The sequence below is a fragment of the Silurus meridionalis genome, chromosome 4, assembly GCF_014805685.1.
Source record: "Silurus meridionalis isolate SWU-2019-XX chromosome 4, ASM1480568v1, whole genome shotgun sequence".
Taxonomy (NCBI): Eukaryota; Metazoa; Chordata; class Actinopteri; order Siluriformes; family Siluridae; genus Silurus; species Silurus meridionalis.
The window spans coordinates 33,649,467-33,664,239 of NC_060887.1; the positions used below are offsets into that span (position 1 = coordinate 33,649,467).

Genomic DNA, 14,773 nt, shown 5'->3' on the forward strand with positions numbered 1-14,773 from the left:
TGTTTAAAAACACAACAAATCAGACAAAGGATTACTTAAATTATAATTTACCCTAAGTGCACACACACACACACACACATTATCACTTAGCACCTGCTGGGCCTGATTTTAATCCCATATTTTTAAAATAACAATTTGAAAGATTAATGGATTAGTATGGCTTTAAATTAAAGGATACAATTTACTTTAATATACACCTATATACCCAAAGTTTGTAGACACCTGACCAGATGATATGCATAGGCTTTTTAAACATTTCATTCCACATTTAGTCCCCATTTGCTGTCATAATAACTTCCACTCTTCTGGCTGCTTGTGAAGATTTGTGCTCATTCAGCCACAAAGCCTTTTGTAAAGTCAAGGAACTGACATATAGTAAGGTGAGGAGGACTGGGGTGCAATCAGCGCTCCAATTCATCCCAAAGGTGTTAAATACGTTTGAGGTCTGAGCTGTAGCTCTTCATCTCCAATGAATTTTAACCACATCTTCATGCAGCTGTTCTATAGGGCTCTGATCTTAACCCTGCTGAACACCTTTTAAGGAAAAATTGTACGCCAAACTTTGTTGGTCGACGTCCGATTTTGAACCCAAACCAGTTCCATACAACAGAGGAACAAGCATGCATGGGCAACTGCAGTTTGTGGGCTTTAACAATAGGATTGGCAGAAGTGAACAAGATAAGTCAGAAAGTCATGTTGAAGAGCACGAGGAAGAATTGTATGGAACTGCCTTTGTTTCAAAATCTCAGTCAACAACTAACAAACACTATTATGCATTTTGTGTCACTGTGGTGTTGTAGCCAATGGTTAAAACACCAGAAATATCAAACCATTTGGAAACTATGAATATGAGGAATGCACCGAGATGCGTGCAACAGATATTCCCGGAGAGCACCCGAAGAGCACGGTTTACACTCAGCAATCAATAAAGTCTTTATCCTTTGCCGGTACTCCTCAATAAGTAGTACGACAGTGAATAAGGAAAGACATAAGTGCAATAACACATCACAAAGCAAAGGACATGGTACCCATTCAAACTGCAGAGAAGGTGGTTTCAGAAAAAAAAATTTAAACTCTGAAGCCAAGATACAAGATTCCAAATTTGTCCTCATATCACAATATAATATCGATATTGTGAAGAAATATCATGAAATGAATTTTAGCTTACATTTTCATTTGCAGCATTTAGCAGACGCCCTTGTCCAGAGCGACGTATAAAAGTGCACAAGAGTCTCTCACAATAAATCTACACTGGTACGCAAGATTATAAACTTAATATAAATATAACTCTTGAATTCTACAAAGCAAACTTGGAAAGTGCTTATTTAGGTGTTTCAGGTGGGTCTTCAACCGTTGCTTAAAGATAGCCAGGGACTCCGCTGTACGGACATCTAGGGGAAGTTCATTCCACCACCTCGGTGCCAGAACAGAAGTGTGCTTACCTCTCATTCTGAGAGAAGGTGGTACCAGCCGAGCAGTGCTGGAGGATCTCAGACATTTACATTTGCGGCATTTAGCAGACGCCCTTATCCAGAGCGACGTACAAAAGTGCGTGGTGCAGTAGCTTTCATTGGGATGTTCTCAGTGTCAGTGCAGACACATGACCTGTAAATCCTATGGTCAGGGTCCCACAAACATTTGTCTATATAGAGATATAGTATAGTTTATGTACAGAGAACTACTTCAGCTTGAGTCCCTGATCAAAGAAAATTCGTTCATCCATGTTGCTGCAGACTGGCACTAATCTTTCATGGCCTGCATACTTGTGCCTCCACCACACACTGTTTAGAATGTGTACAAATTTTAAGAAATCGTGTTCTGAACTTTTTTCTCAATCAGGGTTTGTTTGTTTTTTAAATACACAAATGACTAGTTAAAATTCTTTCATATACCCACAAAGAGCCACGAAGAACAAGGTACAAGTGTGACCAAACAACAAGCCAAACAACAATCCTTAAGGGAAGGTTTCATAAACAGTTGAACCATTCAGCAGACTTTTATCTGTAAAAAGCATGCACTCAATTTAGCATGCGCTGGCAACATGCTAGTTCTGAAGAGCTGTGGCAGCCTGATCAAGAAAAACCAACGCTCAACACTTCACACAAACATGGGAGCTATTGCAAACCAGCTTTTTCAAATAGCCACAAAGGAAACAGGAAAATTAAAACAAGTCTGATTTAGGTTTTGCTGTAAATCTAGCATTTCACCACGTCATTGCTCATAACAGTCCTCCACTCCCAAAACTATCAGACTGGAACACAAAATAAAGAGCGATGTTTTGAAGATGAAAAAGCTTCTTCACTGAGCCGCATTGCAGACACCGAGACACTGGGAACCATTTTATTTTATTTTTCAGTAATCCAACAGAGATGCCATCCACTGAACCAATGCATAGTTAGGACTTATCCACCCCTTCCATCTTCACTGAATGGTGGTGCTTGGACAGGTTTTGAAGAACATGGAAAACTATTCCAGCTCAGTGCCCTGAGGGCCAAAGGCTACACAGGACATACTGTTCCCTTGGTATTCTGCCGTTAAAGATTTTTTTTTAATAAAGACCAAAGGAATCAAACAACTCAGTACGTCACACAGTGAACATCTGGGCCACACAACCACACACCCTGTGAAACAGAGAGAATGCTGTGATTCCACATGGAAACTTCACAAGGAGAGTGTGTGTGTTGGGTGTGGAAAGAGCTGCAAGTATACTCATACTAGCTATTTGCATTCAGAAGTAGATGAAGGACAGTATGTGTTATTGTTAAAAACATTTACTTACATTTAATAATCAATCAGTGATATATTTCTATAAATATATACACTGATCAGTGATTACTGATAGACTGCCTCAAAATATAATACAAATATATACAGTGCTATGTGTTAATAGTTTATCTCTATTAATTAATAAAAATGTAAATGAAATGAACAGAAGACAAATTTAAATCGAATCATTATTTGCTTTGCTTTGCTTCCAGGACTTCTTGCTCTTCTCTAAGCTGAAGATAGTTCTTAATGACATTGACTGTGTTTTTGGGTTCCTTGATCTACTACAGAATAACTTTAAGGCTAATCAGATGTCCCTTTGATGGTACTGCATGAGGGATAAGTATCTGCTTGTATTTCTTAGCATTAAGAGCGCCATTAATCCTGACCAAGTTTTCAAGACCATCCACCATGCTTCAAGACTGCCTGCAGACACTCATTACTATTCCATTTTTTACTTGTTTTTTGCCACAGCCAAATATTTCAGATTTACGACAGTCCAGAGCACCTGCTGGCATTTTTTTGACCCCCATTTCTCATGGCTTTAAGGCCACAAATATTCCATGAAGATCACTACTGGCCAAGCTTTCGAACAGTTGTTCGGTGAACCAGGGTCCCACTAGTTTCTGCCAGTTCTTTGTTGATGGCATTGCTGGACATGTTTTGACCACCATTGCCCATTTCTTTGTGCTTACATAGCTTGAACAGCACTATCTTAAACCCTCAGCATGCTCTAAAAGACTGTTGAAAGATCATTACTCGTAATATTACACTTCAGTGCTCATGTTAGTTCTCTCTCTCCAGTGTTCTGTATTGTTTAAAGACTATGATCACACTCTTGATGTCACCCAAATGAGGATGGGTTCCCTTTTGAGTCTGGTTCCTCTCAAGGTTTCTTCCTCATAACATCTAAGGGAGTTTTTCCTTGCCACAGTCACCATGGCTGCTCATCAGGGATAAATGCACACCATTCACCTTAACTGTTAAATTCTGTAAAGCTGCTTTGAGACAATGTCTGTTGTGAAAAGTGCTATAGACATAAACTTAACTTGACTTGAAATCTTTGCCTGGGAAAGAACTTGTTGATGCAGTGTAGCTACCTGGTGTCTTGTTGCTGTGCTCAGTCTTGCCATGGTGTATGACTTGCGACATGAAGCAGACTTCCGTAACCTTTACTTTATTAGAAGGGTTTGGCTGTTCCTCACCCAGTTTTAAGTCTCCTACACAGCTGCTTCTGATTCAGTTAATGACTGTGTTTCAAACGACATATGAAATTGATGATCATTAGCACCTGCTTGGTATAATTGGTTAATCATACACCTGACTCCGATCCTACAAAATCAATGACTTTGTGCTAGTGTTAAAGCCAGACACACCAAATGTTCGCTCACTTTGAGTTTTGGCAAATTGATAAAATATATATAAAACTCAAATAAATATTTTGAAAAGCATTCTGAATTCACAGCATTCTTTTTCACAAATGCCTAAAATTTTTGCACAGTACTGTACCCCTGGGACACCTGCCTTTTCCTGTTACCATACGTTCAGAGGCACACAATTTTCTATGCACTTGAACTAGCAGACTCAAACCTGTTCCAGCATGACAATGAGCAAAATCACATTGCAGCTCTATGAAGATATGATTTACATGGATCGGAGTGGAAAATCATGAGGCCAGCTATAGCCATTTGACCCCAACCCTCCTGGACACTTTTGGGATAAATGTAAACGCAGACTGCACCCCCTGGCCTCCTCACATCACCTATATCAGCACCTGACTTTACTAACACAGGAACAGGATCGATAATTTATATATACACATTTATATATAAACATTTTACATTTTGTTTGATCAAAATCCCTGATTTCTTTTTAATACCACTATTATATTAAGTTTATACAATTTCCTTTTTATGCTGTAGTCACTTTTGTTTAATTAATATCCAATTCAAAAGCACATTATTTCAACATCATCATCCCAGTGCATTGTCTCATACCTGATATGGGACTATACTCTCGTGAGCTGTTCCCCATCTTCTGGCCTCTTTTCCAGCGTTGAGGTAGTTCGCGGCAATGTGTGTGAGGCAAGCCACCTGAGAAAGCACAAACCAGAGAATAGTTTAAATTGGTCGATCTGTCAGTAAACTCATTACACCCTGCTTCTGGACAGTTTCAAAGCGTTTTGCTGTTTGTAAAGTGTTCACTAAGATTCAAGCCAGTATACTTAAGAAGTCAGAACTAATAAAACTTTAACCGGACAATATAGTGATCACTGGAGCAGCCCAAAAAAAACCCCTGAGATTTAATTTACTAGCTCATCTGTGTGAAGAACAAAGGCGGATTTTATGATGCCCAGGTGAGAAAAAGAGAAGACAAGGCAGCTGAAATAATATTTTTGTGATGTGAAGGGAGAGAAAAAAAAAAAAGGTCTTCAAAACTGTGGCCACAAACACTGACAGAAAGACGGAAAACTTGCCGAGATTAAAGGAGGTCTGTGAAGATTTGACGCAGTGTCGCATGCAGAGCCTCCAGGAAAAAAAGGCCCAACTTGTTCAAGGCCAGACAGACCGCCACAGTGATCCTGTCTGGCTCAGAACCTTGCATTTAACCCATGTATTACAGCACAGCTGCTCTGATCCACTGATTATCCTATTCTGTCTTTAAAAAGCACCCTCTCCTGTACTGAGGTAGTTTTGATTTTGATACTTGCCAAAAATATATATATATATATTTTATATTGCTAATGAATTTTTTTTTAACACTGCCACAACATTGCAATCAATTATTTTTTTACTTTCCATCTACAGTAACTTCTTACTTCCTGCTCTTTATATAATACAGAGCAGTGAATTCACACTTCTCCAAATTGGTCCAAAAATGTTGATTATTATAACTGCCGTTATAGTAATAGCTCATTTATATGCTCTCGATTGAAACACAATTAAAACCTAAAACACATTCAACAAAAAAGTACATACAATATGTTGACAGTAATTGACAGAAATAAAGCATTTTCCAACTGATGCTCATTGACACTGGAGACTTCCTTCTATAGATCAAAACACTTCTTAGGCACGTCTTTTGTTGTTGCAGATATCAAATGTAAACAGCTAGGAAGTATTTTACGTTGAAATATCTGTATTTTAGAGTATTTTAATCTTCAGAAACCTTCACACCACATTTTTTTCAGGAAAAAAAAAAACATGCCATTCCTCACCGCTCTAAAGTTGATGTCGACTGGGTTATTGGTTTTGGCGATTAATCGGCACCGACAGTTGATTGCTGGAACTATTGGCAAAAATCCATATCGATAGTTTTTCCGGGCTGCGTCTGTGGCTCGAGTGTACGAGAAGGTCAGATGTCATTATATTGTACAAGAGCGGCCTCTAGAGGCGAATCACCGATGCCTTGTGCTGTTTGTTGGTGTGTTTTTTATTTAATTTAGAAGTAACATTTATTTGAAGTGTTCATTTTTGTTTCAGTTTAAATGCATGTCTTATTTTCCTTAATATTTATTAATATGATTAATATATTCATATTTATTAAATGTAGTGCATTTTCATGATTCAGTACTTTTTTTTTATAGAGTTCAGTAATATTTTACATTGAGTATTTGTTTGTTTTTTTATCCAGTATCCATTATAAAATCTACCAGTTGATTAATTAATTGGTTATCGGCAAATACGATCCAACCTAGATATAAGAAAAAAAAACACTATCGTTCGACCTCTACTCTGAGGTAAAATCGTAAATGCTGTTAAATAAGAAACCATTGCGAGAGTGCAAGTGTAACACCACGTTCTGGTGTGTGTGTGTGTTGTAAGGTTTCTCCAACTGTGTAACTTAAGATAAAATAAAAAACTTATTTTTTTGAACATGCATAAGACAAGCATTTAATTGCATCAATTATTCAATCTGCTCGCCAAGACAAATGCTTTTATTTTTATCGTTCAAAGACCTTTAATAGCAAAAAAGTTATTTTGAACCTTCTTAAATATAAATGTAACATAAGTACTTTACTCAACCTATACACAAGAATTAGTCCTTTTACTCATGTACAGGAATGATTTACTTCACCCAATACTGGTTGGTGACATGGTGAAGTCTTCAGTAAGGACACGTTTATTTAATATCCATGAAGAAGTCTCCTTTAGAGTTCGTGATTTAAAAAGCATGGCCCAAGCATGGAGACAATTATGATTTACAGTTCCCCAGGAACATGACAAGCCGCAGTATTTGTCCGATTAACTTCAAGAGTGAGAGAAGAGAGGCTGGTGTAGTGTGGACTGTTTATAGCAGCTTTAACATGATTGATACCAGGAACTGACTTCTTGCGGACGTTCTGGCATTAGATTGTAACTACAAAAAATAAAAAAAAATTGAATAAAAATGTGTTGTGGACTATAAGCAAAACACAACATGTTGTAGAAAAATAGTGAATAAAAGGCAAATGCGAGATGCCAAAGGGAAATTTGAATTTCTTGCAAATATAATGGAAAATCAATTTAATATGATTACAAGAGAAGTTCGAAAAACATCTTTTGTCTTAATTTCCCACCGAACGGTCATCGTCCTGCAGGTGAAGTCATTTTAAAAGCATAAACAATATTGTGATATGCTACTATTGCTACATGCCTTCATAGACGTGCATTTACGCCATTTAACAGATGCCTGTATCCAAAACGATGTACAAAAATGCTTTGAATTCTCAATCAATTAATAAATCAACACTGGTTCACTAGTTTGCAAATGTAGGATACATACACTAAAGGATGTGTAGCACTTTTTACATAAAAAAAACCCCAAACAGGTCAAATAAGTGCTAGAAAATACCGTCCTCCTAAACGTCTATATTTCCGACATTTGGCAGACGCCCTTTTCCAGAACGATTAACATTGATCTTATTCATACAACTAAGCGCATATGGGGTCAAGGGCCTTGTTTAGGGGCCAAGGAGGGGCCTCTTGGTATGGCTGGGATATGAACTCATGACCTTCAGCTTCAATGTCCATGCCTTATCCACTAAGCTACCACCTCCACTTCATAGCAAATACAGATGTGTTTCTCTATATTTGAACACTTTTGAAAGATTTTAGAGTGATCCATTAGACAGCACTTTTTACCACCATTATCAAAATACCAACAAAGAGTTCTGGTGTCTCTTGACAGCTGAACACATTAACACTTCACATTTACTACTGTATTTATTAACAATCATACCTACTTTAAAGCAGTAGTATGCAAGTAGTACAGCTAAGGCATGCACACTAGCTCAGGTTCAAATTAGATTTTACCCTGAACTGAACCAACCAAATGATTACTTTTCATCAGAATCCCATTTTCTTTATTGCTCCAAAACAGCAAAGCAACATCTATATTCATGACATGATCGTTTAAATTTATTTGCTAGCTTTGATCCACAACTGCTTTCAATTTCATTCAGCATCGCTCCCAATGGGAAACTCTCAGACAGCTCTCGTGGTTAGAAACGCTGTCCCTTTCCACTTCTCACCAATAATCTAAAAACTGCACTCTCTGAAGACCCCACAGAGGGAGTCATAATGCCAAAGCTTCATTCATTCACCTCACATTCGCAACTCTTTATGTGCACTAATCATGCTGCCTTTTTCATTTAAACACCATTATATTTTACGAGGTAGCCGTTGCCAAGAAATCGCCAGGAACAGCAGATATTGGTGATAAATCTGCTACGCACATGTTTTTCCAACCTCATTATTCCCAATTAGAACAGAATTGAAAGAATCAAAAAGACACATCGTGGATCTCTCTTCCCTCTTTTTTCCCCCTCCTCTTTTTTTTTTTTTTTTTAAGATTTAGTCTTGTACTTGGCATCACATCTAAGTGAAATCTTTCAAGCTGTTTTTACTTACCATGAAAAGGAGCTAATCCACTAGAAACATAAACAAAACTTTACTCGAGTCCAAAAACTTGGATTTTTACCCCCCAACCTGTTTCCGCTTAGCATCAGTAGCAGCTTGGTCATTGCCGTAAAATGTACGCCTAATGCCAAAAACAAAAGTTGCTCCCAATTGTCTTAACTAGTACCTTACTGAGTTATGGTTCAAATTAGGGAATTATTACGGACAAACTTTCAACAACGCTCCCATTACGGATTTTCAATCAATTCAACGTGGAACCAAGAGGAATTTATTTAATATACGTATAAATGCTAGCAATAACTGGGAATGCAAGGAAAAACATTTCTCAATTATATTTTCCAAGAGGATCAGTGGTTAGTTTTGTTGACATAAAGGAAGAAGGTCAGAATTCCTGGGATGCTTAGATATGTGGCCCCGCAGCCACAGAGATGGACCCGATACACCCCGCATCCAAAACGGGCCCATTAGCAATACCAGAAGCAAGCCCATTTATCAACAGCTACAACAGAGCCTCAGAGCACCTAGCTTTAAAGTTCAGCCGAGCCAAAGCAAAACAGAACAAGGCAGACAATTAAAAATGTATGAGGAGTAAGAAGGGCAGGGGTCCAAGAAATTCTTCACAGAACATGGTGGAAAGGGAAGGAGAGAGATGGGAGTCCAAGGAAAATTGAAGTAAACCACAACAGACAGGCTACAAACAGTTGCATTATGGGAACACTTTCTTGAAAACCACATCCTTCAGTTGAATCGGTATCATCCAAGAGACATGGACTCACAGTTTAGTTCTGCTCAAAGTGCCAAGATGTCAGTTAAGGGGCAAGAGGAAGGAAAAATAGCCGTGCTGACATGTTCCAGCGCTTTTTTAAATTTGTTCGCGCATCTAAAGCATCTGGACGTGACGGGCGAATTTGATTCCAAACTCTCATCGCATATCGTGAAGGTTAACAGACGAATTGCAGGATTGAAGCGAGTCTTTACGAGCTTTTATCTGAGGCACTAATGTGAAAAAGTCAAGTTTGATTCAGTTGAAGAGGAAACGTACATATTACTGCCATATAAAATGCATTACCTAACTCCCTGTGGCAAAAAAAAGCAGTCCAGACAGACAGAGGTTCAACAGGGTCCATCACCACTGCTCCTATTTAGTAATGTGTGAAAATTAAAAAATCCAGCACCAATATTAGTGACAGTGGATTTGTTTCATACTAATATATATAAAGCTACATTTAATACAGTAATATTGACACTTATTTATACTTATACCACTGCTTTTAGCCACAAAACAGCAGCTCTGGATACATTTTTAATGTACTCGTTCCTATAGGTACGGGTACTTTAGTAAAATGTAATTCACAGGGTCTTGAATAAGGAGTGCTAACTATTTATACATTTATAATATAAGTTATTTAACAAAGAAAAGCCAACACATTACTATTAAAAAAAAAAAGTAATGCCACTCACTTAATAGGATTCAAATTGTAATTCTAAGCAAACTGCTGTGAAATAAAAGGAATAAAACTTACATGAAAATATGACTACTGCATCATGGATCATTTTTTCCCCCATCACAGAAGTCATGAGGGGAGAGGAAATGAATGATAATAAAAACATCTAGATAATGTACAGTATATAAATGTAGATTGTAAATCTTGAGTAAAATCATGGAACTCTAATCGTATTTAGTCTGCAATTTCAAGTATTAAATAAAAAAATAATCAAATGATGTAAATGAAAAATTATTTTGCCATTAATAACAGCTTGGAACAGTTACAAATGTCTAGAAATAGACTTGGTTAGTTTTACATTTACAGCATTGTAATTGAGAATAATAGAAAGTGCTGTGATCTGGTGTTTCTGGTTCTGTTTTCATACCTTCAAAGGGTTAAAATAAAAGTATTATCCTTGTATGTGAGTTTAACTAAAGCAATCCAGGTTCAGAGAAGCTTCTGTTACCTATTTTGCCAGAGCAAAGTGTTTGTGTGTGTCTACGGAAATTAGTTAATGTGAGAATTGGTGCCAAATTTCTTAGAAGTTCTGAGTGGATTTTAAAAGCCACATTATGTAAAAGGTTCTATTGAAATAGATTTTGTATTTGCAGTATTTTATGTACAAGAGGATGATTTATTTCTGTAATTTACCACAAATGTCAATGGACTAAGGAGTAATTAGATTGAAATAAATCATATATAATTGTTATTTTGAGCCATCACAGTTTTATTTCATATGAAACTAAAATGTGTAGAGCAGAGAGACTTCTATTGTTGGAAATGGACACACAGAAGCATTCATATATCCAAGTTGGGTCCTGTGTTACAAAGAATAATTATGTGGAAACAATGAAATCTGTCTGAAAAAGAGGAACAAGAGGATTCAAATCTGTTTCATGGCATTTGTGAAAAGACCACCGATAGAGATCTTCCCTTTTTTCAATACGAGTAAAGTTTGGATTGGAAAAAAAAAATTGAATTTTCTTTTTGAACTACAAATATTTTTAAATAAAATACATTTTAAAATAAGATGGAGAGAACTAAATACCAAAAGATGGACAGCATTGTAATTTACAGTGTTTACAGTGGAGTTTGAACGTTTGTGAACCCTTTCATATTTGGATCACTTGTCTAGAAAAATGAACGATTAATAATAATTCTGTCTCACATGCTTAATTGGCTTTTCTGTCTACTTTATTTGTGTTAAACATCAACCTATACATCATATTTTCAAACTGTATGAACAAAAACAATGACTTTTCTAGCAGTTCTTCCCCAAACTGTTACCATGTTTTAGGTACACAATTGTATATTTCCCTGGACAGGGCAGCATGAGATCTTTCCCAAACCTGTTCCAACCTGACATTGTCTCTGTGTACAAAGCCAGCTCCATGAAGATATGCTTTGCATGAGTTGGAATGGAAGATCTTGAGTTGTCTGCTATAGAGCACTGACCTCATCCCTATTGAACACTATTGGGATGGATGTGAAAGCTGACTGCACTCCAGGCCTCCTCACCTCACCTACATCAGTACCTGACTTTACTAACACCCTGGTTGCTGTATGAGCACAGATCTCCACAAGCATCAGTATCTAGTAGAACATCTTCCCAGACCAGTGGATGTTGCTATACCTGCAAATTTGGACTAAATGCAAAATGTGATGTGTTCAAGGTGTCCAAACCTTTGTCCATATAGTGCATGGATTAAACACAGAAAAGAAAAAAGTTAGAAAAGCCTAAAAAGCAAAATGCAAACAGGAGCATCATTATTGGGAAATATACTTTCTATACAGTGTTAAACAATAACAATTATATTACTCACAGAGCCAACATTTAATGCATGTTTGAGTGATAATATACTCAAATACGCCAACACCAATATTGCAGTATTTTGCACCGCAAGAAATTAAGGAAATAAGTCATTCTACATTCTGAATTGGCTTATAGGGTTGTTCAAAAAGCCCATTTTTTGGGGGCCAAAAAGGAAGAAAATATAAGACATCAAGCAACAAACATCTAATAAACCTACAAACAAGTAGCAAAGATGTTTCTCTCCTGCTCTGGTCTGGTCTGTAAATAGAAAAATAAACACACTTTATACGTGCTTATATGTGATATGCGGTATATCAGATAAAAAATAAAAATAAAAGTATATAAGGGTGTGCTATTCAAGCAGAAAAATCCACCACTTGGCCAAGCTTCTGCGATCGTCTTCTGGTTCTCTCTTTGACGCGAGAATGAAGGAATCAGTTCTGGACTGCTTTTATAGTCCACGACCTGGAAATGCAACTACACTAAAAACAGGAAGTGAACAAAACTAGCACTCAGATGATACTGAGCTCTGCTGGTGAGGAGGGGTACTGCTCCAGAATGTTCTAAAAAGAGAAATTCATTTTCACAAACATGCAGAAAAGCAAACCCGCAAGTTAATGCGGTATGCATGAATGATTGTAGGACGAGAAAGATAATGGGAATAATCCAGAACATCAGATATATCTATAAAACCATCTCCAAAATAAAACCCTAACCAATAAGAACAATCCGGAACATCAAGTTCCATCTGTAGACCAAAATGCAAAATATTCATTTAATCTATTAAAGCGTAGAGAACAAGAACAATGAATTACATTGCCTGCAGAAGAGTGCACGCATTAGAAAAAAACCTTCTATTCCCCCGAAAGTGGCCTAGAAGCGAGTCATGATACTGTCCAAAGATACACAAAGATGAAACATTTTGGCAGTCTCGAGATTTATAATCACATCCGTCTGGTCCCTAGTTCAGAAGCTTGAACGCTGCATTACCACAGAAGTTCAGGGAACAGTCTGAGATATGCTTGAGCCAAACTGGAAGTCTGTATGTTTACAAGGTAGGAAATGCACAAGCAGCGCATAAAGCACTCAGTAACAGCAACAGTGTTGACATCTGACTCAGACATCACCTCGTCACCTAATGAAAGCTCGCTCTGGAGTAAACTCGCCTCCGGGATCGCAGCAACATGCTGTCAAGAGACAGCCACTTTCACCTGGTGACATGTAAACTGTATGCTGTTTCACACTCTATTGATTTCGAAAGCATTAGTGTTTTAAACAGTCTTATTTGTGGTGCTAGAGCATAATCTTTGTCAGCATCTGCCATGTTTACTTATGTTATGTCTCTCCCATGATCATGTGCCAATTTTTGATGCAAATTTACAACTGTACACTGTTTATGGCCTTCACCAGAGATATTCATCTTCACTCATGAGCTAAAGAAGAAAATTATCTTGGATTTTTAATGCAGGTCAAGCCAAAAAAAAAAAGACTACAGCTCTAAGAGCATTCACAATTATCCAGCTTCAATTTCTCTCCTTTATACAATTTAGCAGTTGAGGGTTAAGGGCCTAGCAGTGGTAGTTTGAACTCACGACCTTCCAATCATTTTAACCACTCAGCTTGAATATGTATTGTCTGAGAAAAATATTTGAGTAGAAAATGTTGGCAAACTGAAATGTATAAGCATTACCAAAGATTCAATCGAATTAAAGCCAATTGCTTCAGTTCTGAGCCACTCGGGTGTAGCTTTGGCAGTACACTTAGGTTATTTTCCTAGACCTCTACCTCAGTCTCAAATATCTTACACAGTGTAAGTTCTACTCTATGATTTCTTCTATGATTTGTATCCAGCGATCTTGAGACGCGTTCCCACATCACAATTCCACCACCACCATGCTTTACTGTGGGGATGATTTTCCAGAACTCAGAAACGATATACAATATACCTATCGGGCATCATTCATGAGAAAATTCACTCCGGAGCAATATCACCTTGAATTCACGCTTATGCCGAGAGACGTTGCGTAAGTTTACAATGGCCATCTGTCGGATTCGTTTCACATGTTTTTCCATTTGCGCAAACTATGTGACAGCTCACTTAATTATCATTAAGGAAACTAACACTCAAACACACAACAATGTCTGTGAAGCATAAGGGATGGGGACAGTCGATGCTGGACCAGCTGTATTTACAACACAGATCACTTAAAAAGACAGGATTCAGTGGAATGGAAAATAATTGTGTGTATTCCACATAGTTCTGTGTATTCTGTTTACCCATACTGTAAGTATCATTAGCATACTTTGCTCTAAAACTACAAACTGCTCAAATGCATTATTATATAATTATGATTTTGCTAGCCTTCCCATTGTACACAAAGGCAGTGTGGGCTTTCAAAGCACTTTTATCTACCTTGATAAATGGCACATGGTCTCACAACAGATCTCTCTTGGATTAAAGGCTTTCTTATGTGTGAGAGACATGTCTAAAGCACGTATGATGGCCTTTAACATAATGACTGACTCAAAATGCAAATAAAAATCATTCACATTTAGCTAAATGTATATATAAAGATAAATCTATAGCATTTCTTTGTTATTGCTCCAGTAAAGAAACTGTGGCATCAAAGAGATACAAATTATAGCTCAGTGGTTATGCTGTTGAATATCTGATCAGGAGGTTGTGAGCTCAAATCCCAGCACCTCAAGCTGCATTAGTAAAATCTTGAGCTGATCAGCTGCTCAGTTGCGTAAGTGAGTTAAAACTCACTTAGGCTTAAGACATCTTCCGAATATTGTAAAAAAAG

The 14,773-nt window shown here is 37.3% G+C and overlaps 1 protein-coding gene across 1 annotated transcript in view; it reads right to left on the minus strand.

The window, feature by feature from the left end:
• Positions 1-14,773, minus strand: part of sugct (succinyl-CoA:glutarate-CoA transferase) — a 125,017-nt gene that overhangs the window by 77,422 nt on the left and 32,822 nt on the right. The window contains exon 9 of the mRNA XM_046847056.1: positions 4,764-4,859. Coding sequence (XP_046703012.1) covers positions 4,764-4,859 — 96 coding nt within the window. The remainder of the gene's footprint in view (positions 1-4,763; positions 4,860-14,773) is intronic.